Source organism: Chrysochloris asiatica, unplaced genomic scaffold (genome assembly GCF_000296735.1).
Source record: "Chrysochloris asiatica unplaced genomic scaffold, ChrAsi1.0 scaffold00054, whole genome shotgun sequence".
Lineage (NCBI taxonomy): Eukaryota > Metazoa > Chordata > Mammalia > Afrosoricida > Chrysochloridae > Chrysochloris > Chrysochloris asiatica.
Genome location: NW_006408572.1, coordinates 11,457,325 through 11,482,265, shown reverse-complemented (window position 1 = coordinate 11,482,265; position 24,941 = coordinate 11,457,325). Strand labels below are relative to the sequence as shown.

Here is a 24,941-nt window from a genome sequence, read left to right as displayed (position 1 = left end):
AATCTACCAGTCGGAAGAAAGATGAGGTTTTCTGCTTCCGTAAAGAAACTCCATACAGGGTTGCTATGAATTGAAACTGACTCGATGGCACATGACCACCACCACCACCAACTTTAAAAAAGGAATCATCACCTTGATAAAGGAGTCCTGGAGTAGCGCTGTGGGCTAACGCGTCAGACTGCAAAAGTTGTTTGAACTGCACGGTCGGTGGTTCAAGCTCACCAGCTGCTCCTTGGAAACCCTATACAGGGTCCCTATGGGTCGGAATTGACTTGATGGCACTTAACAACAACAACAACCTTTATAAAAAGCTGTCCATTCTTTCTTTAATCTTCTCTTTTTATAACTATAAACCTGTTTGCCGTTTGTGTACTTCCTCCTTAATGACTCCTTATTGGTTTTTGCCTTATCCTTTCTGCTCTTGCTATCTGATTTCTCTCTCATTAACTTCCTTGCTTATTTTTTCCGTTTATAAGTTCTACTGTGTTTTCCTCTGAGAAATATGTTTGGCTTGGGCATTTCTCGATTTTACTTTTTGTTTCCAAATAATTTTAAAAGAAAAGGGAGCTTTTCAATTCTTCATTCTAGTAGTCTCCAACCTAGGCTGTCTTTTACTTATGGGGGTCTTTGTTCTCCTTTTGTCTTCTCTTCCTCTGCTTCCTTCACTTCCCCTAAGGGGAACTGGACTTCCTTTAGTGGATTTAGAATAAATTATCAACAGGATACCTGCTCTTTACAACAAGTCAGGTCGTTCTGAGATAAAAGCCCAAAGTTAACATTCCCCCCTTTTCATTCCTCCAGGGCCAGCCTTTTGAAGTAACCTGAGTTCATGCTCTGGAGGTTTCTCTTTTCCACTTTTATCTGTGTGTGTCCAAATATTTACAAGTCTCTTTAAGTAATATGAGTTTTCCTGTGCTATTTTTGAATGAAAATAAAATTGTATCATACTTACCAAAAGCAAACAGAACTGACAGCCATCGAGTAGAGTCTGACTTAAGAGTGACCCTTGTAGGATAGCTCCTTAGGGGTTCTGAGACTGTAAACCTTTACAGGAGCAGACAGTATCCTCTTTCCCCCATGGAGTGGCTGGTAGGTTTGAACCGCCAACCTTGCAGTTAGCAGTCCAGTGCTTAACCCACTGCACCACCATGGATCCTTGACTGAGACTTGTTGCTGTTAAACCCTATCAAGTCAGTTTCTGACTCATAGTGACTCTGTATGAGCGGCTGGTGGATTTGAACCAGCGACCTTGCTTATCCTGCAGGGCCACACCGGGACTTACTCTGCAGCTGACTTTTTTTCATTTAAATTTGGTCATTTCTCCAAATCAGTAGATTTAACAAATTGTCTTCTATAGCTGTATAATTATGAATAGGCAGTATAATTTCTTAGCTACTCCCCATTTGATAGCTATTGGGGTAGTTTCGGTTTTTGTTTTGTTTTTTTCCCCATTAGGAGCAATGCGGCAGTACATATCCTTAAGGACTATGGCTTTGATTTCTGTCCCATAGGCCCTACAAACCTAAAATGTTGTTGTTGTTGTTAAGTGCTGTCGAGTCTATTCCAACCCATAGCGACCCTGTACAGGGTTTCCGAGGGTGTAAATCTTTACGGGAGTAGAACGCCTCATCTTTCTCCCGTGGAGCCGCTGGTAGTTTCAAACCGCTGACCTTAAGGTTCTCAGCCCGATTCGTAACCACTACACTACCAGAGCTCCTTACAAACCAAAGGTACGAGTGTTCAAAATGTAACAGGTGGCACTTTCCCTCCCCACCAGCTCTGTATCTGAGACCCGCTTCCCAACAGCTGGCCTGTCTATAGATGCTACAGAACTTGGAGTTTTTTCATTGGACGGGTGAAAAATGGTATCTTGTTTTCAATTACAGCCCTTAACAACTGGTATAGTTGTGACTTTTGTTTCGAAAACTAAAAAGATTCCCTATACAAATATGTAGTTGTTGTGGTAGCGTAGTGCATTATGAGTTCAACTGCTAACGATAGGGTAAGCAGTTCGAATCTACCAGCTGCTCCACAGGAAAAAGAGGCTTTCTATTCCCATAAAGATTTATAGCCTTGAAAACCCTATACAGGGTTGCTGCAAGTAAGAACCTACTCTCCAGCATTCCACCAGAACCATCACCCAAATATGTAGGTTCCTGGGTGGTGTAAATGGCCAGTCACTGGATTACTAGCTGAGAGGTTTGTGGTTTAAACTCACCTGTAAGGGGCATCTTGGAAGACTGGCCTGGCATTCTGCTTTTGAAGGTTATGGCAGTGTTGTGCTCTGCAAACTTCGGATCACCATGCAGTGGAGACGACCTGGCAACAGCCAACCACAGCCGCCTTATACTTATTCATTGTGTGCCGTGGAGTTGGTTCTGACTCATAGCGACCCTGTACAGGGTTTCCGAGGCTGTAAATCTTTATGGGAGCAGAAAGCGTCATCTTCCTCCCGCGGAACAGCTGATAGTTTTGAACTGCCGACCTTGAGGTTAGCAGCCTGATTAATAACCACTACGCTCCCAGAGCTCCTTAGGAGTCCATATTGTTGTTGTTATGTGCTGTGGAGTCAGTTCCAACTCATAGCGACCCTGCACAGGGTTTCTGAGGCTGTAAATCTTTACAGAAGCAGAAAGCCTCATCTTTCTCCCACGGAACAGCTGGTAGTTTTGAACTGCTGATCGTGAGATTAGCAGCCGGATTCATAACCACTACACTACCAGAGCAGGGACCCTGTATAGGGTTTCCCAGGCTATAAATCTTTATGGGAGCAGAAAGCCTGATATGTCTCCCGCTGATCGATTGGTGGTTCAAAGTACTGGCCTTGTGGTTAGCAGCCCAGCTCATAATCCACTATTAATTATAAATTCTAAAGATCGTTCAGAAATTGCAAGAGGAGGAGGGTCCTTATCTGAGAATAAGCAGGAAGAAGAAAGACAATTTACCTATAAAACTGCATTTTGAGTTAGTTTTTCGATTGAAAAAAAAAATCTGTGTAATAGTTTCTGATTTGTACTTTTTTTAAAATACTATTTTAAAGTTAATTTCCTGTTTAATTACAAAGAGATGATTTTCTATTTCTCCCTCTCCTCTATGTACCGGTTTTTCATATTCATTCTTTTATTTGATGCTTGTAGTAATCTGAAGCAATGAGCAGAGGAGGGGATTGTCTTTCTCTGGTTTATAAATGCTGCTCAGAGAAGTGGTTTTGTACAAGGAGAATAAATGGCAGAGAGAACGAGATCTTTTCTGTTTCGGCTTTGGTGTCCTGCCGTGGCTCCATTTTGTGGTTAGATGCTGTGGGGTTTATTTAGACTTATAGTGGTTTAGTTCCACCTGGTGACAGATGGTTAAACCCTTGACTGCTAACCAGAAAGCTGGTTGTTAGAATCCAACCAGCAGTTCTTCAGGAGAAAGACCTGGTGATCTACTCATGTAAAAGCTCACAGCCTAGAAAGCCTTGAGGGGCAGTTACATAGGTCAGTCACATAGTATTGTGATAGGGTTCCTTTTGTTGTTATTGTTGGGAAGTGCCGTCCTCTCATCAGTTCCAACTCAGAGCGACCTTGTATAGCATTTCTGAGGAGCACCTGATGGGTTTGAAGCGCAGAACTTGCTGTTAGCAGGCCGGTTCTTATCCAAAAGCATCACACCAGGACCATCATTTGTCGGTTTCAGTAGTCTTGAGGCCTTTGTCCTTTGAACCCTGTTATCATTACTGTGCTTTCCATCAGTGTATTATTAGTTTTGCCTGTGTAATTCACTGGGCGGACCAAAGGATTTAGTTACAAGACCTGAGTTTGAATTTTGACTAAAAAGAATTGTGAAATTCAGCTGAGATCAATATGTGTGACTGTCCTTTGTATTCTGGAAAGTGTTATGTGAATGGTGATACCAAGCACTTGCTGCCGTTGAGCTGAACAAAGGAGAATGCAGAGATGGCTTGGTATTTGGGGGCGACTGTTTCCTCTTAGAGAGCTCATAGCAACCTCGTATAACAATGTGAAAACTACTGATCTTGAGGTTAACTGCCTGACTCGCTATAGTTGAACTTTAACTGCTGACCAGCAGGTGGCACTCTGGTACCATGTATTTGGCCGAGCAACCCTTGACGCTTGGCTCAGCTGTGTTGTTTTTGCGTATCACCCCTTCCTGCTCTTCTTTTTTCTCCCCATCTTTTTGTTGTTGTTGCTGAGGATATACACAGGAAAACACACCAATCCAACAGTTTCCAGATGTACAATTCACTGACACTGATTATATTCTTCAAGTTCTGCAACCGTTCTTACCTTCCTTTTTGTAATTGTTTCTCCTTCATTAATATAAACTCACTGCCTCCTAAGTTTCCAATGTAATTGTTCAAGTTGCTGTTGTCAGTTTGACCCCAAGGTCAAAATGTGCTCAAGGCAGACATTCTCTACTAGTTCAGCTAACTTATTATTTGCTTTTGGAGTCCTGGTGTGGCTACATAGGATAAGCTCTCAACTTCAAGGTTGGTTTGAATTGCAAGGTCAGTGGTTCAATTTGACCAGCTGCTCCTCGGAAACCCTATTTACAGGGTTACTATGAGTCGGAGCCAACTCAACAACACTTAGCAACATCAACAGTATTATTTTGTTTTAAGAAGACATCAGGAGATATTTTTTATTTCAGGTTTAAGATTTAAAGATAGATAACAGAGTCTGGTAGCTTCATATGATAAGCACTGGACTGTGAGCCACAAGGTCTGCAGTTCAAATCTGTCACTCCATGGGAGAAAGATGAGGCTTTCTGCTGCTGCTGCAAAGATTGGAAAACCTCAGCAGTCCCATACAGAGCCACTGTGAGTCAGAACCGACTCAAAGGCACTTAACTCTGGGTAATAGTTTCAGGGGTTCATTCAGCCTCCAGGGCTCTAGAAAGTCTGGATTCCATAAGAATTTGAAATTATGTTCTGTGTTTTCTCCCTTTCTATCAGGATTCTTTAGATTCTTTGATTAATGTTCTGCTCTCATGGCTAAAGAAGCAGTTCCCCACACGTTTAATTTCCTCTTTCTATCCCTGGCTTTGCTTCTTCCCTTGCTGCTCCAGGCAAATAGATCCCATTGTCTTAGCTTGGATGACAGCTTGGAAGAGTGTAAGACCCCAGGCCCTGACTGTACAACAAAGCTAGAGATGGAGTGGTTGTTCTTCACTGCTGCTCTTTCTGACTCATGGTGATCCGTGTATAGGATTTCCAAAGAATGGTTCATGGGTATGAACTGTGCCTTGTGGTTAGCCGTCCAGTGCTTACCCTAAACCACCACACCAGGAAGTAGAATAGAAGCACTAAACACATTAGGCCAGTTAACTGGCATGCCCCATGAAACATGACCCTGAGCCTCCAAACCAAGAAACCAGATTCCAGAAGGAGTTTGGTCTGTATATAAGCAACCTTTGCAGCTGCTCTTTTTTGTTGCTGTTGTAATATATTTATAGCATCACTTTTGCAAATTCAACATTTTACAGATGTAAATTTATTGAGGAGTCCTGATGTGGCACTGTGTGTTAATGCGCTGGACTGCAAAGTCAGTTTGAACCGCAAAGTTGGTCTGAACTGCAAGATCGGCAGTTCAAACTCACCAGCTGCTCCTTGGAAACCCTATACAGGGTTGCTATAGGACAGAACCAACTCGACGGCACTTAACAACAAGAACAACAACACAACTTACTGACAGCAATTACATTAATTAGCTACGTGCACTTGACCACAAGGTTTGTTTGAACTGCAAGGTTGGGGGTTCAAACCTACCAGTCACTCCGTGGAAACCCTATACAGGGTTGTTATGAGTCGGAACTGACTCAGTGGCACTTAAAACAGCAACACTACCCTTAATGAAAGGAGCTCTGATAGCATAGTGGTTATGAATCAGGCTGTGAACCACAAAGATTAAACCCTGTATAGGGTCACTATGAATTAGAACCAACTCCATGGCACACTCCCACCCTTAATGAATGTGATTTTTCTATCGCTGTTTATAATAAACTTTAACTCAGTACTCCATAAGCAGTAACTCCCCATTTTCCCCCTCCTTCCTTCTCTCTCTCCCTGTTGTTATTAAATGGCGGAGTTGATTCCAACTCATAGTGACCCTGCATAGGGTTTCCAAGGAGCGGCTGATGAGTTTGAACCACCGACCTTGTGGTTCAAACCGTCTTTTTGGTCCCATGCTGATCCCACAGCGCACACCAGGACTCCATTGTCCATTTCCACTAGCACTGGGTAAGGGTTCCAGTTCCCTCGTAGCCTTGCCAATATTTGCTATTTTTGGTTTATGATTATTTTTTATGCAACTTACCGGAATGAAATGGCATCTCATTGTGGTTTTGATTCGCATCTTTCTGATCATTAGTAAGAGTGAGCATCTCTTTATGTGTTGGGTGGCCATCTGAACACCCTGTCTGGTGAAATGGCTACTCAAATCATTTGCCCAGATTTTGTTTGGGTAATTTGTCTTTTTGTTGTCAAGTTGCATATTTAATTTGGTTGTTAGGTTCTTATTGGACATACAGTTTTTGAAGGTAATATCCCAGTCAGTAGCTTGTCTTTTCACATTTGTTGTTGTTGGTGTTAAAGTCAATAGACCACAAATTTTAATCTCCTCTTTTCCTTTTAAGGTACTTCGACAAGCAAACATAGAAGGGAGAGAGGGGTTCCTTTTGATTTTAACTAATTGATGTTAGGACTCTAGGATGACTCTTGGAAACAGTAACCAGGGGATTCTGAAATCCAGGTTGGAGGCCCACATAATGACTTCTGATAGCCTTTTCCACTCTGCTTCTGTGAAGTCTTTTGTTAAAGTTTTAATTTGATATTAAAACTTTTTACTGGTAAACTTGGCCTCCAATGGGTGGGAGATTTGTTTAAAGTAGCAAAGTATTTGATGGTGATATATTTTAAAGATACTATGGTAAGTAGGAGTCTTGGTGTGGTGCTGCGGATTAATGCGCTAGACTGCAAGGTCAACTGGAAGTGCAAGGTGGGTGGTTCAAGCTCACCAGCTGCTCCTAGGTAACACTATACAGGGTCGCTATGAGTCTCACTTAACAACAACAATGGTAAGTAAGATTCTTTCCACATTTTAGTTCTTGTTTATTCTGGACTCATATTCAATAAGGTTATTTGTTTTAGAAAAGTTACACGATGTCTAAAATATTTGCACAATGTTAGGTATTTCTTGTTCCTTGAGTGGCCACTTCATTGCGTCAGGTACCTGTTTCTCTCGTTCATTCCCAAGCTCCTCCTAGGTTAGTGTTGTAAGATGGATAAAAGGATGGGATGCAACAAAAAGAGGAGTGCAGAGGGCTGGACCTAAACAAGTTAGTAGTCCAGTAAGGGGGGCTGCAAGCATCCACCCATTCACAGGTCATGTTCTTAAAGAAGCCAGTTTTATTCTGGAGTTGTTCTTAAGAACTCTATTGAAGCTTGACAAAATTCTGAAAGGAAATGAAAAATTTCCCTCTCCCTAAGTAATGATTTGCAGCCTCGGAAACCCTGTGCAGGGTCACTATGAGTCGGAATCAACTCCATGGTACTTAACAACAACAACAACAAAGTCATGACAAGTCCCCAAGCCACCTCGGTTTGGGATCTTTCTCCCACAGCCCATTGTTTCACCAACGCTTGTGGACTTTTCCTTTGACTTTCTGTGTTCATTGTCGGTTTTGTTCTGTTCCCCCCAGGTTGTTTCCTTTGCCCAGGCCCACCTGACCCCTAAATTACTGTACCAGCCTTTTGGCCTATCTCCCTGCAGCCTCTCCTCTGTGCAATCCAGTCTGCATATTGCTGCCAGACTTTGTCTCTAAAGAATTTATGTCAAAGAATTGATTTCTGATGGAAATTTGAGCCTCTCTGCTCATCTTGAGAGTCACAGAACGAAGCTACATAAAAAAAGTCTTCAAAAAGAAAATTCCTCCTTTCCTCCCATACTAGCATTTTCCTCTCTAGAAACAAGCCTCACTACAAAGGTTTGCAGACTCCATTCAATTCTCTGACACCCTAGAACAATCTTCTCTAGTCCCTTGCTGTCAACTTCCCTCTTTTGTGAGTCCTCAAACACTGATAGTTCTTCAGACAAAACAGACATGTTACAGAGTCTCTTAGACATCATTTTGAAATGCTAAAGAAAACTACTTAAAATCCACCACTTTTTCATTTCTGTATTCAGTTGTTAAGAACACCTCCCTATGAATTCAGAGTTCAGCTTCATTTTGTCAGCATGAAAATGTAGATTATCTGCTCCCCAAAAGACTACCATAATCATTTGGAATGTCAGTTCAAACCTATCTTGCTGTCCAGTGCATGCAGACTGTCAATTATTAGTTTACTGGAAGGAAAATTAGATCTTTATTATGCCTTTAGAGGTAGCCATGAAACTTTCTGGTAGAATTTTTGCAAGATAAGTATTGACTCCATTTATTCATATAGCATTTATTCAATGAAAGTATCTAATACACGAAACTAATTGAATAAACACCATGTGAATAAATGGGTTTGATATTTACCTTACGAAGATTTTAGCAGAAAGTGTCATGGCCACTTCTAAAGGCATAAAGAGATCTAATTTTCCTTCCAGTAAACTAAGAATTTGATAGTCTACATGCACTGGACTGCAAGATAGGTTGGAACCACAAGGTTGGTGGTTCAAAATCACCAGCCACTCCTTGGAAACCCTATACAGGGTAGCTGTGAGTTGGAAACAACTTGGAGGCATTAAACAACAAACAAACAACTATTAGATAAATACCATGTTAAGTGGATATGGATAAAAACTGTTCATTTAAAATAATTACAAAAATTCTGTCCTAAACTCAAACACATCATTTTTAGCATTTCCTTTCTTTAACACTACGTGTTCCAAAAGTGAGGTTGAACTACAAAGGGGCTGAACTGATATAATTTCCTTTCAGGTGATATTCTCTCCATCTGCTTGAACTTTACTGCTTACTATCTTTACTGGTGTGGGAATATAGGCTAAGCACTGGACTACTAAGGAGCTCTGGTAGCGTAGTGGTTACGAATCGAGCTGCGAACCTTAAGGCCAGCAGTTTGAAACTACCAGCTGTTCCGCGGGAGAAAGATGAGGCGTTCTGCTCCCGTAAAGATTTACAGCCTTGGAAACCCTGCAAAGGGTCGCTATGAGTCGGAAACGACTCGACGGCACTTAACAACAACAACAATTGGACTACTAACCAAAAGGTTGGCAGTGCAAACCTACCAGCTGCTCCTGGAAACCTTATGTTGTTGTTAAGTGCTGTCAAATTGGTTCCGACTCCTAGCGTCCCTGTATAGGGTTTCCAAGGAGTGGCTGGTGGGTTTGAACCACCAACCTGTGGTTAGCAGTCCAGTGCTGATCCCACAGTGCCACATTGAGGATTCCCAGTGGATTATTGAGTTGGAGCTGGTTTGATGGTCCTGAACAACAACAGCTCCTTACTGCTAACGCGGTCTCTAAGGACAGGTGGCAGCGCTGGTGTTACAATGCTTTTATGCTTGGCAACTTCCAACTAAGAGGTGGGCGGCTCCATTCCACCGCGTGGCTCCATGGGAGAAGTAGCTGCTCCGGTGGAAGCCCTAGAGAAGCAGCTCTGGTCAGTGCTGTGGACTTGGTTCCTTCCAACCCTGCATGGGGTTTCTGTGGCTGTACATCCTTGTGGGAGCAGAATGCCTTCTTTTTTCCCATGGAGCAGCAGGTGGACTTGAGCTGCCAACCTTGTGGCTCGTAGTCCATTGCTTATCCTGCAGAGCCACCACTCTCTCCTATGGAGAAAATCTTGCTGTTGTTATTAAGTGCTGTTGAGTTGGTTCCAACTCAGAGCGACCCTGGAGAGGGTTTCCAAGGAGCAGCAGGTGGGTTTGAACCACCGACCTTGTAGTTCAAATCAACCTTGTCCAGAGCTTATCCTATAGCGCCACACCAGGACTCTATGAAGTAGTTGTACTCTGCCAAAAATCACCTCAAGATGCTTAACAATATTGTTGCTTAGTGCCATGAAGTCGATTCCAACTCATAGAGACTCTGTATAGGGTTTCTGAGGAACACCTGGTGGGTTTGAACCACCGACCTCACAGTTAGCAGTCCAGTGCTTATCTGACAGCTCCACACCAGAACTCCTTAACAATATTGTTGTTGTTAAGTGCCGTCGAGTCGGTTCCGACCCATAGCGACCCTGTACAGGGTTTCCGAGGGTGTAAATCTTTACGGGAGTAGAAAGCCTCATCTTTCTCCCGCGGAGCAGCTGGTAGTTTCGAACCGCTGACCTTAAGGTTCGCAGCCCGATTCGTAACCACTACGCTACCAGAGCTCCTTAGCAGTTATTTAAGTTGTGTTTTGTTTTTCCTTTCTTTTTTCAGTCTCTCAAGATAAAAGTAGTCACTGCTCTCATTTTCTCTCTCTCCTCCTTAAAAGCCTCAGTGGTTTTCCTCGTTCTGTTTCATCAACATGTAGCGAAGAGGCACTGCTTTTTGTTCCTGGGGATATAAACACGACTGTTTGGCAGCCTCTTTCCTTGCAGAGCTCATAATTCAGTAAGGAAGACAGATGAGTAAATAACTAACTACAATCTTGCTTGATAAATGCCACATTGGAGGCTGTGAACAAAGTATCCTGGGAGCAGCAAGGAGTGATTGATTCAAGGGAAGAGGGGGAGGGGGAGGGTCAAGAAAGACTAAACAACACAAGTGGCATTTGAATTGAGCCTTGAGGGATGAATAGAATTTTGCCAGATGGACAAATGGGTGGGGGTGGGGACCCTCCATAGGCAACAAAAACACCAGAGTGTGAGAATTGGTGCCTTTGTCTCAGTCTTGGTGAGCAGTCTGTAACAGGGCTGAGGTTTGAAAAGTAGGGATGTTGGGATCAGAGCCTGCAGAGATTCTCTGGGGCCATATTGTAGTGCTCAGACTTCAACCTGATCAGTGGCATCTCCAGATCAGTGAAGAAAAATAGATGTCTCCTTTCCAATAGAGAAATGACGTGGGAGAACTCTGCTGTAGAGAGATGATTCCAGCAGCAGATCTGTAAGGTGATTTCAACAAGGGTGCTGGGGGACCGGGAGACCGATCAGTAGGCTACTGCCGTGGTCTGCTTGAGAGCTGATGAAGATCTGAGCCAAGGCAACCAACAGCGATGGCAGTGAAGGCACGGATATGGAAACCAAGGAAATTTGGCTGTGAACAGGAAAGAAAGTCATTGATTAAGGCTTTATAGGGTAGGAAAGAACTAGTGGAAAGCTAAAATGTCAAGATTCTGAATGAAAGGGCCATGGAGAATGGTTAGAGGTTTTCTAAGTCTTCCTACCTTTAATTCCTCTACTTCTTGCTGTTGTTAGCTTCCATCGAGTTGGTTCCTAGAGCCAAACAAAAGCAGAGTAGTTGTCATTTAGTTGATGCAGATTCATGGTGACCCTTGTGTGTCAGAGTACAACTGTGTACTCCAATGTGCTCCAATGATTGAGCTTTTGGAAGAAGATTACCAGGTCTTTCTTCTAAGGTGTTTCTGGGTGGATGTGAACCTCTGAGCTTTTGGTTAGAAGCTGAACACTTAACCGTTTGCACCCAGACGCCCATAATCTGACCCGCTGCCCTCTTTTATCCTGTGCACAGTGGGTTTGCATTCTCTGCCCTGCAGACAGCATTCACACTTTTACCATTTCTTAGAATATACCTAAACCTCACCCATTCCTCCAGGCTGTCTTCAGTCTTCTTCCATTTATGGACTCTTTCCTGAGTTGGCATAAAGGAAATACATTGGATTAAGAGTCAGAAGATGTGGTTTAAACTCTTAGCTCTGCCACTATGTGCATGACCTTGAGATGGTCACTGCCTTGGTTTTCCTGTAATTAACACCTGTTCTGACTGATGCCCAGGCATGTTTAAGATTCAGATGAGACGACGTGAAATGCCTCTGAGTTCTCAAAACGTAGCACCTGTATGTGATCTATGATTCCCTGACTACTTAAAAAAAATATATATATATTTTATTCATTTATTTATGGGTTTGTTTGTTTTTTTATGAAGTTCACTCATTCATCAGTTTTTTATTTTTTCGCGTTTTTTTCTTTCTTTCTTTCCAGTGCCAGGCACTGAGGATATAGTGATGAACAAATTCCTGTTCGTGTGGAGCTTCTGTTCTCATGGTCGAGACAGAAAATCAACATGAATATAATATTCGGTAGTTTAAGGGTTATAAAGAAAAATAAGGTGGCATAAGGCTAAGGAGGACTGAAGGGTACTGGGAAGGGAGTTATTTTAGAAATGCTACTCAGGAACCTCTCTGAGGAGATGACTTTTGAACAGAAATTGAATAAAGTAAAGGAACAAGGCCAGGTGACCTTTTGGGAAAAGAGTGCCTTAGCCAAGGGAGCCAGCAAATGCAAAGGCCTTGAGATGGGAACGTTTTTAGTATATTCTAGAAACAGCAAGGAGGCCAGTGTGACTTTACAAGTTTCAGTGGTGGTGGTGGTGGTTATGTGTTGTTGAGTTGGTTCCCATTCAAAGCCACCCTGTATAGGACTTCCAAGCTTGTACATTTTTACGAGAGCAAAAAGCTTCATCTTTCTTCCGCAGAGCAACTGGTGAATTCGAACTGCTGGCCCATTTCACTACCAGATCTCTTTATAGGATGTTGGATCTCATGCCAAGAGTGATGGGCAGCCACTGGGAGGTTTTGAGCAGAAGAAGGGCATGGCTTTATTCGTTCATTTATATTTTGCTTTTTTATTGTGGTAAAATGCACCTACCATAAAAGTTACTATTTCAAAGTATGCAATTCAGTGGCATTTAGTACATTCATACTGTCTGGTTCCAGAACCTTTTTATCACCCTGGAAGGAAACCTCAGGCCCATTAAACTTTTGATCTCCATTCCCAACCTCTACTCCTGGCAACCTCTACTGTGCTTCCTGTCTGTCTGGATTTGCCTATCCAACAAGATTTCTTTGTACAAGGATCACTCTGGCCTCTCTGCAGGGAATAGACCGCAGAGGGTAGACGCAGAAATGAGACAAAGCTCAAGGAGAAACGGTCAGATTCTAGATAGGTTTTGAAGGTATTGCTGATAGAATTTGCTAATGGACTAGGTGTTGGAAAGTTTGAAAGAACGAGGTGGCAAAAATGATTCCACAGTTTGGGGCCTGAGCCAATGGGCCAGTGGTAGGTTTTTGGTTTTTTTTACAGAATAGGGAAAACTGAGGTAGAGTGAAATGATCTTTTTGGGGAAATTGATCCTTTTTTCGGGCTGATCTTATTTATACGGTTTAAATACTTAATGGAAGTCCTGGTGTGGTGCTGTAGGATAAGCACTGGACTTCTAACTGAAAGGTCAGCAATTCAAACCCACCAGCCGCTCTTCAGAAACCCTATACAGGGTCACTATGAATCAGAACCAACTTAACATCCCTTAACAACAGCAGTGCTTAATGAGAACATCTTAAAGCTCAAAAGGTCTCAGAGATCATCTAAGTAAAGATGGAAATAATATGCAAGATTAAAAACAGATAACTTGCCTCCCACCACCAACATGATGAATCTTCCCAACTCACCCCCATTTGGTGCCTTGTTGACCTGCTGGTATTAATGAGTGTTGGGCCAGAATGAAGGCTGAAAACCAATAACGCCTTTTGTTGTTGTTAGGTGTTGTTGAGTTGGTTCTGAGCAGACTCCTGGCCATCCAACTCATAATGACCCAACTCATAGCAGCTTGAGCCATAGAACACTGCCTGGTCCTGCGCTGTCCTCACCCTTGTTCCTCTGCTTGAGTGAGGAAACCAGGGCTGAAGGGCCCAAGGATACAAAATGAGCTGTTCTCTTATGTTAGCTAGTAATTGCTACTTGTGGGTTAGTCTCTCTTTAATTTAATCATAAACTTCTTAAAAGCAAGCATTAGATCTTAAATTCTTTCCAGTTTTCCTTTGTATCTAGAACTCTTTCCTCTATGTCTGGAGTTTTCTTCTCAATGTGTTTATTTTCAATATTCAATTGTGCCCATGTTGCCCCCGTTTTCCTCTAATTAGTTGTTTCTTTGGTAAGTGTAAAATTAAAAGGAAGCATAGTGGCTTTGTAGGGTAAGCACTGGTCTATGATCCACAAGGTCGGAGTTGGAGCCCACCAGCCACTCTGCAGGAGAAAGATGAGGCTTTCTGCTCCTACAAAAGCTTGCAGCTTCAGAAACCCTTGAGTTGGAACTGACTTGAGGATACTTAGCAACAACAATCCAAAGAGTTAATCACCTACTCTGCCCAACTTCAAGACTGTTCTGTACAATAAGCACTGGACTGTGAACCTCAAGGTCTGTGGTTCGAAGCTACAGCTGCTCCATGGGAGAAAGATGAGGCTTTCTGCACCCACAAAGATTTACAGCCTCAGAAACCCTACACAGGCTCATTATGTGTCTATTGCAACTTGATAGCACTTACCAACAGAATATGAAGCCTGTCATATTAATTCATTTTTTGAGATCACTAAACATTTCTTTTTTTAAGTTTTTATTGTGAATTATGTGATAGTTTACATGGGAGAACATTAGCTTTACTTTCATCCTATTTTATTTTGTGCTAAACATTTCTTATATTTGTTTTCCTCCTTAATGCTAACTTTAAAAAAGTAATTGTTTTTGTGTGACAAGAGTTACCAGTAATATATTCCAATATTAATTTTACAGGAAAAATGCCACCTGTAAATCAAAGTCAACATCAATTCAGTTCTGACTCATGACAACCCCATGTGTTACAGAGTAGAAAGCGCCATAGGATTTGCCTGACTGTAATCCACATTTGTGCACATTCCAAAGAGAGGTGACCCAACCACATGCAGACATCATTGCACAATATCAATAATATCACATGCAAATAACATTTTCTGAAGGAGAATTCCAAAACGGCTACAACAGTTCATTGACAGAGCTTGAACCACTGCACCCACACTGTTGCTGTTGTTAAGTGCTGTTGCATCAATTCCGACCCGTAGCGACCCTGTATAGGGTTTCCAAGGAGCAGCTGGTGAGCTTGAACCACTAACCTTGCAGTTCAAACGACTTTGCAGTCTGACTCATTAGCCCACAGCACCACACCAGGACTGCATTGTTGTTGTTGTTGTTAGGTGCCATCGAGTCAAGACTGACTTATAGCAAACTTATGCACAGCAGAACAAAACACTGCCTGATCCTGGGCCAATCTCACTATCATTGCCACGTTTGAGCCCATTGATGCTGCCACTTTGCTAATCCTTCTCGCTTGGGGGTCTTTCTCTTTTTCTCTGACCCTCCACCTTACCAAACATGATATCCTTCTCCAGTGACTGGTCCCTCCTGACAATATGTCCGAAGTATGAGAGACGAAGCTTGGCCATCTTGGCCTCCAAGGAGCACTCTGGCTGCACTTCTTCCAACACAGATCTATTGGTTCTTTTGGCAGCCCATGGCACTTTCAATATTCTCCTCCAACACCGTAACTCAAAAGCATCAATTCTTCTACAGTCTTCCTTATTCACTGTCCAGCTTTCGCTTGCATATGAGGTTATTGAGAATACCATGGCTTGGGTCAGACACAGCTTAGTCTGCCACCACACGTTGGTCGGTTTGTCCTACTTGGGTGGTTTTTGAGTTGCTGTGATTCTGGAAGCTATGCCGCCGGTATTTTAAATACCAGCAAGGTCACCCATAGTGGACAGGTTTCAGATGCGCTTCTAGATGAAGACAGACTAGGAAGAAGGAGTGACGAACTACTTCCGAATAGTTAGTCACTGAAAACCTTATGGACAGCAGAGAAACACTGTCAGGACTCCATTGTTGTGGTTAAGTACCGTCAAGTCGATTCTGACCCATTGAGACCCTGTATAGAGTTTACAAGGAGCAGTTGACACCGCCCTTGCAGTTCAAACGACTTTGCAATCTGACGCATTAGCCTGCAACGCCACACCAGGACTCTATTAGGATGAGTTAATTAAATGTCCAACCAAATATAGTAGGCTAATTTTTTAAGTTGATAATTTCGTATCCTGTGAGTGATACAAAATTTTGGTAGGAAAAAAAGAGAAAAGTTCCTCACTCCTGGTCAAAGGAACCAAAGTTTTTCTTTCAGTTTTACCTGGGTTTGTCTATTCATCTATATGACGTTGTTCTATGGCTTTGATTGTTCTAAACTAAAAATGGAATTGATATATCTTTTGGGGACTTTTATTCTCCTTTTATTCAAAAATAATTTTTTCAGTGCCCTCCGTGCATACAGTGTTAAATTAACATCTGGTGTAATGACAATAGTTACCATTTATTAAACCATTATCTTTCAAGCTCTGAGTTCACTAGGCAGTTTGCATACGACTCACACCTTAGTCCCGCAGCCAAAATGAAAGCAGTCCCCATTACAAGAATGTAAGCTTTGTAAGGGAAGAGGGGCTTTTGTCTCTGACCTGCACTCCCTTTTTCTCCTTATCCCTGTTGATGAGAACAATGCTGGCAGCACGTTCGGTGCTCAGTCAGTGCTTATTTTGATAAGCATAGTAAGTGAATTACTTTGTTTAATCCTCAGTGCAACCATTTCCATAGATGTCACTCTACAGTTATTGCTGATAGGGGGTAGAGCCAGGAGTCAGGGGAATGCGCTGAGCTAGTCACCCCATGATGAACGAAAGGTAATTTTCAATTCCTGCTTCTATCTAATAACAACAGAAAGATTGTCTATGTAAAAAAAGAGGTTAAACTTTAAGGCAACAGTTATTTCTATACAATACGGGAGAAATAAAAAAGACTTGAAAAATTAAAAGCAGCTGAGTTGTGAGTAATAAGTGCATTTAAAAAAAATCACTGAAAGCGGTGTCTGTATATAATGAATGTGTTATCTTAGGAGAAAGATGAGGCTTTTGCTCCCACAAAGATTTACAGCCGCAGAACCCCTATATGTTATAATGAGTCTGAACTGACTCAATGGCCCTTAGAAAAAACAACAACATGAGATATCTAAAGTGTCCTTTCAGGGTTGAAGTGGTCAGAGATGGTTTCATGGATAAGATGATCCTTGGAGCTGGGCAGATGGGCACAGGAGAGGAGACAGGCTAAATGAAAATTCTATCACACAGGTTTCCTGAAAACTGAGGCAGAAAGTGTGGACTCCCTCTTCCTTGGATTGTGAGGAGACCAGTATGCTGGGCATGGAAGGGGCATGTGGGTTATAGACGGAGTACAGATTAAGATTGACAATTAATTTATGAATGTTTATTACATTGTGAATGCTGTATTCATGAAATTAGATTTGAGAGCCTGCCGGGAGCAGCCAAACACCCTTTCATGCGAAGCATAGAATTATATGGTCATTTCTCACACTACAGTCTGTAGCTACAACATTGTGTCTGCTTGAGAAATAAGACTGTTACCCCTGGTGTCACGTGGCCTTGGTGGTGGCTATGTGCCTTGGAGTCAGTTCTGACTCATAGCGACCCTGCACAGGGTTTCTGAGCCTCTAAATCTTTATGGGAGCAGAAAGCCTCATTGTTCTCCTGCGGAACGACTGGTAGTTTCCACCTGTTGACTTTGAGGGTAGCAGCCTGACTTGTAACCACTGTGCCACCAGAGCGCCTCAGTATTATTAAAAAAGGCCACTTTCATTCGTTCTTGTGTTTTTGAGACTTAAGAACCTAATTTGTCAATGTCTTCCGTAAGGATGGACTCAAATGTACCTGTACAGATTCATAAACAATATAGATGCTGCTGTAGATTCCTCAGCAGGCCAGAATTCTCTCAGGAACCAAGCTTGTGCCATATCCATCCTAATACCTTGTCCAGTGCTGACACCCTTCCAGGCATAAACTAAGAAGGTGGTAAATTATGACTGAATTGATTTTTGAAGTCTCTGAGGCTAGCCACTTCTGCACTTGTGGGAATAATTTGCAATGGAGCTAAATTTGTTGTAATATGTGACACCTTTCATCTTGCTTTTAGGCCCAGCCTCATGACTGGAGGAGCCAAGCGAGGAGCGCCCAACCCTTGGCTCCTTGAAGAGCCAGAGGAGACAAGAGGCTTAGGTTTTGATGACATCCGGCAACAGCAGCAGAGAATTATCCAAGGTACTGATACCCTGTGGACTGAGGGCTCAGAAGCCCGGCCAGATTCCGACACCAGCCACAAATGTTCCTTATCCCCATGGAAAATCGGAACGAAGGCTATTGGTCTGCCAACGCACTTGATGTTTGCTTGTCTCAGCATACCTGGGGAATAGACTCCAGCTGTCATCCATTGTGGGGACTTACTGAGGGAGTGAGTCTTAACTGGCTGAGAGCAGAGAGAGTGTTATGGACTCTGAAATGCCCAGTGGGATCACAGGCTGTGCTCCTCTTTTTTCTACCATTGGGAAGTATTCTCTGAACACGAGACTCCATCTCTTTTCCATATATAAAAATAAGTCAATTTGACTTGTACCTTTAAATTTGTCTGTTGTTGTTGTTGTTGTTGGGTGCCATTGAGTTGGTACCGACTCATAGTGACCTTATGCACAGCAGAACGAAACACTGCCTGATCCTGGGCCAGCCTCACAGTCATTAAACCTAGCAGCTGTTAAACCGGCTAATTGTTTTTATTTGTTGTTGGTGATAAGAAAAAATATATAACAAAACATTTGCCCTTTCACCATCTTTGTGTGTGTACAATTCATTGACATTAATTATGCTCCCCCATGTTGTCCAACCATCAGTCACCACTGTTTCCAAATTTTTCATCACCTTTGATCGAAAATCAGTGCCCTTTCAGCGGTAACTCCTCATTTCCTCTTCTTACCTGGAGGAAAGCACTTGACTGCAAGGTTGGTTTGAACCACGAGAGTGGTGATTCAAACTCACCAGCTGCTCCTCAGAGACCCTATACATGGTCACTATGAGTTGGAATGGACTCAGCAACACTTAAAGACAACAAACAACACATACATATATATAATGTAAACACGCATTTTACATGATGTGACTATTATTCTAGAATTTATGTTTTACTTATTATGTGTCATTTTTTCATGTCGGCACGCACAGATAAGAATATACAGATTGTTCTGTGACTTCGGTTGCTAGCCCTGCATTGTGTTAGCGATGTGGCCATTTTCACCGCACCTGCCCTGTTTCCATCCATCCTGTTTCCTTGTCCCTCCTTGGTTTCTCACCTTGGCAATGGGTGAATGTGGACCTTTTGGTCTCATGCAGTTGATGGTTTAAATGAGCACATGCCTTACTGTTTATTTTTTTAAGCCAATCTTTTATTTGACTGAAAAGTGACCTCTGGGGGTGGCTTCAGTTCCAGGTTAAAAAGGGACCTTCCAGTGATAGTCTGGGGGGCTCCTCTAGTCTCTATCAGTCCAGCAAGCCTGGTCTTTCATTCATAAATGTGAATTTTTTTCCCCTACATTTTTTTCCATTCTAACCAGGACCTTCTAGTATGTCCCTGGTTAGGATGGTCGTTGGTGGTGGGCACAATCTAGTTCTTCTGGTCTCAGGCTACAAGAGGCTGTGGTTTGCATGGGCCATGAGTCCTTTGGACTGTTTGCTTCCTTGAGTCTTTTCACTGATCCTCCACTTTTCCAAATTGACATCCTTCTTCAGGGATTGGTCCCTCCTAAGAATATGTCCAAGGCACGAGAAATAAAGTCTCATCAGCCTCACTTCTAAGGAACATTCTTTTTTTTTTTTGGTGAATGGAATAATAGTTTATATGGGAGAACATCAGTTTTACACTCATCATTTCGTTGCAATGATTAGTTTCCTCTGTGCATCATCATCCAACAGTATTTGTTTCTATTCCCTCTGCATTGTTTTTTTTTTTGGGGGGTGTGTGGGGGGATGTACACAAAAACACTCAGGAATATATAATCATTTAAACAACCAAAGGACACATTCTGCAAGCCTGCTTCCTGGCCACCAGCACACAGCCTTTTTCTTTCCGTGAATCTAGAGTCATCAGCTGCTTCTTCCCATGTCCTCATCTCTGCCTCCATCTCTGGTGTCACTGCTTCTGTGGATAGGGTCCCACATTCTGGTCATGATCTTCTCCCTTGATGGTCCTAGACTTCTCTGTTCCTGGACTGTAAGATTAACTACTCCCTTCTTTTTGTTACAAAACTTCTACCTTTACAGTTAATGACAGTCGCAATTAATCATGATAACAATTACTCACTAACTATTGAATCATAAGAATCTTATCCCCATCTCTTCTCACCAGACCAGTCTAGACAAGATGAAAACTATTCAGTGGGGACTCTACCTTACTACCTTCCCCTGCACACTCTTAAACTAAACTCCCTCTTGAAAACTTGTAAGCCAGTAACTTTGTGCCTTTATAGTCTGCCCTCCCCCCGCCCCCCCCCATTTTAGGTAGCCAACATCTAAGTTGCCCGTCCCTATCAACCCTGTTTACAGAGGAGATATGAATGATACTTCATGTGAAGACTCCTTTCCTCTCAGTTGGTATTTTGAGCTGCTGCATCCATAAGTATGGGTCAAGTTCAAAAATTGTAGCAATTTACGCTTGCTTCCTTTATTAAAAAAAAATTTTTTTTTATCTTCCTCTAGTCAAGTTCTGATTTTCAAGACATCAAATCTAGGCCAAATGGGTACTTTCTGCAAATTTGGGTGTTCTTGTGCGTCTCCCCTCACTTCATATCTGCTGGATGCTTTACTGTCAGCTCTAGCCCTCTGTGGCTCTGTCCTAAACAGATTTGTTTGTTCTTCTGGCACTTGATGGTACTTTCAAAATTCTTCACCAACACCATAATTGAAATGCGTCCATTTTTCTGTGGTCTTCCTTCTTCATTGCCCAACTTTCACATGCATATGTGAAATATGAAAATAACATGGCTTGGGTAAGGCACACTTTAGTCCTCAAACTGATCTCTTTGTTTGTGAACATGTTAAGACATCTTTAGAAGCAGATTTGCCTAGTGCAATCTTGGCTGTGGCTTCCACGAGTGTTGACTGTGGATCCAAGTAAAATGAAGTCTTTGACAACTTCAATCTTTTCTCCATGTATCATGATGTTATTTCTTGGTCCAGTTGTGAAGATTTTGGTTTTCATTGCATTGAGATGCAATTCCTACTGAGGTCCATGGTCTTTGATCTTCATCAGGAAGTATTTTAAGGCCTCTTCACTTTCAGCAAGCAAGGTTGCATATTGCAGGTTGTTAATGAGTCTTCCTCCAACCCTGCTTCTCAGGATTGTCTGCTCAGCATACAGACTGAATAAGTATGGTGAAAGGATATAACCCAGACACACTCCTTTCCTGGTTTTAGGCCATTCGGTCTCCACTTGTTCGGTTCTAACTACTGCCCCTTGATCTATGTACAGGCTCCTCACGAGCATATTTAGTGTTCTGGAATACCTATTCTTCACAATGTTATCCATAGTTTGTCATGCTTTACACAATTGAACACCTTTGCATAGTCAGGAAAGCATAATTAATGCATTTCTGGTATTCTCTGCTTTCAGTGAAGATCCATCTGACGTTAGGCGTGATACCCCTACTTCCTCTTTCTCTTCTGAATCCGGCTTGAATTTCTGTTGATGTATGGTTGCAATCATTTTGCATTCTCTTCAGCAAACATTTACTTGCATGCGATATTAATGACATTCCTCGATTTCTGCATTTGGTTGGATCACCTGTCTTTGGAAAGGGTTAAACACATGAATTTATTGCAGTCAGTTGGCACTACTGCATCAGTTTGTTGAAAGATTTCAGTTTGTCTTCCACCAATTCCTGGATCCTTGGTTTTTTGCCAATGCCTTCAGTGCAGCTTGGGCTTTGTCCTTCAGTACCATCTGTACTTGATCATATGCTAGCTCTAGAAATGTTTCAATATTGCCCATCCAATGATGATGGTATTTGTGAGTAAAGACAGATTTTTTTCTTTATTTCTAATCTGGATGCTTTATATTTCTTTGTCCAACTTTATCACACTGGCTACAACATTCAGCAACATATTCATAATAGTGATGATAGCAGACATCTCTGTCTTGTTCCTGATCTTAATTACAGGGGAAGCATTTAGTTTTTTGCTGTTAAGTATGATGTTGTTGTTAAATGCCATTCAATTGTTTTGACTCATTGTGACCCTTTATAGGGTTTCCAACGAGCAGCTGGTGGATTGAACTGCTGACCTTGCAGTTAGCAGTCCAGTGCTTATCTGATAGCACCACACCAGGACTCCCAAGTATGATATTATCTGTAAATCTTTTGTAGATGCTCTTATATCAGATGGAATAAATTCCTTCCACTCCTGATTTATAGGGAGCTCTTGTGGTGCAGTGGTTAAAGCATTAAGCTGCTAATCAGAAGGTCAGTGGTTCAAACTGACCAGCTCCTCTGGAGGAGAAAGATGTAGCAAGTGTGCTTCTGTCCATATTGACAGCCTTAGAAACCCTTTGGGGCAGTTCTTCTCTGTCCTGCAGGGCTGCTGAGTTGGAAAGGACTCAATGCTGGTGGGCTTGATTTGGTTTACTTCTAGTTTGCTAAGACTTTTTTCAGGTGATGTTATATTTTGTCAAATGCTTCTAATGCATCTATTGAGTCTTATCAGGTAGTTTTTCTTTTTGTTTTTTAAGTCTGCTGTTAAATGATGAATCACACTTACTCATTTTTATACAATGAACCAACTTTATATTCCTGCTATAAATGCTACTTGTTGTTGTTGTTGTTAAGTGCCGTCGAGTCGGTTCCGACCCATAGCGACCCTGTACAGGGTTTCCGAGGGTGTAAATCTTTACGGGAGTAGAAAGCCTCATCTTTCTCCCGCGGAGCAGCTGGTAGTTTCAAACCGCTGACCTGAAGGTTCGCAGCCCGATTCGTAACCACTACGCTACCAGAGCTCCTAAATGCTACTTAGTCATGGTGTATTACCTTTTAAATATATTATTGGATTTGATTTGATAAAATTTCTCTTACTATTTTTGCATCTAATATTTTTCTAGTTTTGGTATCAAAGTGATACTGGCCTCATGTTGGGAAGTATTCCGTCTTCTTCTGTGTGTAGGAAGGATTTGCTATTATTTCCCTAAATGTCTGATAGAATTTATCAGTGAAGCCATCTGGTTTCGGAATTTTTTGTGTTTGTGTGTGTGTTTGTGATAACATGTCTGACTATAAATTCAATTCCTTTCATAGAGATAGAGGTATTCAGTTTATGTACTTCTTGGGAGACATTCGGTAGATTGGATCTTTTGAATTGCTAAAATTTTGGTACAGTTTTTGCATCTAATATTTTTCTGGTTTTGGTATCAGAGCCATGTGGTTCAAATGTACCAGCTGCTCTTTGGAAACCCTATACAGGGTTGCTATGAGTTGGAACTGACTCAATGGCACTTAACAACAACAACAACAACATGTACTACTTCTATCTTCTGTTTTGTGTCTGAACGAGTTTCAGTTGACTAATCTCTTGAGTTGCATTTTCCTGCATCTTCCCTTGCATTACTTTGTTTGGATACCAGATATGGGGAATTTTTCCTTGCTGTGTACTGGATATTTTTATGTTTCTAGAAATGTTGTTGAGATTTGCTCTGGGATGCAGTTCTTTGGGTCTTCCTTTGGAAGGCAGATCAGAGCAGTGTTAATCCTAGAGCGGGGGTTAGTAAACCATGGCCTGCGGGGCCAAATCCAGCCCACCACCTGTTTTTGTACAGCCTGTAAACTAAGAGTGAGTTATATATTTTTTAATGGTTGAAAAATAATCAAAAGAAGAGTATTTTATGGCTTGGAAAAATTATATGAAGGTCAAAGTTTAGAGTCCATAAATAAGTTTCATGGGAGTACAGACGCTCTTACTCTTTTACATATTAGCCGTGGCCGCTTTCCTGCTACAACTGCTGAATAGTTGCCCTAGAGAATGTATGGCCCACAAAGCCTACAATATTTTCTATCCATCTTTTACAGAAAACATTGGCTGACCCCATTCTAGAGATATTTTAGTCCATAACTGAACCAAAACCATTCTGAGTACTCTTTTTCTGGTGCTTTGTGAATTATGAGGTGACGTGGTTGGTGGGAATACGAACTATGCTCAAATTTATTTGAGCTGAGAGGAATTCATTTCCTCTAGCTCTTTGTATGGTTTTCTCCCCAGCCTGGAGTAGCTTCCCCGAGTGCTCACTCAGGTCAGCACTGCGCTGAAGAGTCAAGGTGGACAGACCCTCTAGTACTCTGTCCTGTGCACTCTACACACACTGACCTAATTGGATTCTTCTTGCCTCAGGGAAACTGTTGGGCTCTACCTGGGTTCCTTTCTCTTTTGATTAATGCACACCCATGTTCCTGAGTCAAGGAGCCTTGCTAGTGTAGTGGCTACGTGTTAACATACGTGATGGATTTGAACCGAAAGGTCAACTATCAAATCCACCAATTGCTCTGAGGGAGGAAGATGAGACTTTCTGCTCCCATAAAGGTTGATAGCCTTCAAAATCCTATACAGGTCACTGTAAGTCAGAAGCAACTCCTTGGCAAGCAGCCACCAAGATGTACCTGAGTCAGGTTGCAGACCTTGGAGAGATTATGGCGTATCACTCCACCTGTATCCCGTAGGTCTCTGTTCATGAGGGTTGTAATTGCTTCCATTCTTGTCTTTCTCTCGCTCTCTTGTTTTTGTTGGCAGACACATTTTATTTATTTAAAGAAATGACTGTCGATGTCTTAATTTGATCTGATGTCCAATCAATATTCAGATCTTCTTTTGTCTTCTTCTTCTTTTTTTAAAATAATATTTTATTGTGTTTAGGTGTAAGTTGGCACAGCAAATTTGGTCTCCCTTAAATCATTTTTATAGAAATAGTTCCATACCATTGGTTGTAATTTTTATAACATGTCAGTATTCTAATTATTTCCACTCTCTGTGCCCTGTTTGCATTGATCTAGCTTCCTTTCTCCTTGCCTTATACTGTTTGATTGTAGGTAAATGTTGATTGTTTGGGCTCA

At 42.0% G+C, this 24,941-nt stretch overlaps 1 protein-coding gene across 1 annotated transcript in view; it reads left to right on the top strand.

Annotated features, from left to right (window-relative positions):
* The window catches only part of STX8 (syntaxin 8), a 246,211-nt gene that overhangs the window by 50,432 nt on the left and 170,838 nt on the right, over positions 1-24,941 (top strand). The window contains exon 5 of the mRNA XM_006863506.1: positions 17,948-18,072. Within this exon, the coding sequence (XP_006863568.1) occupies positions 17,948-18,072 (125 nt within the window). The remainder of the gene's footprint in view (positions 1-17,947; positions 18,073-24,941) is intronic.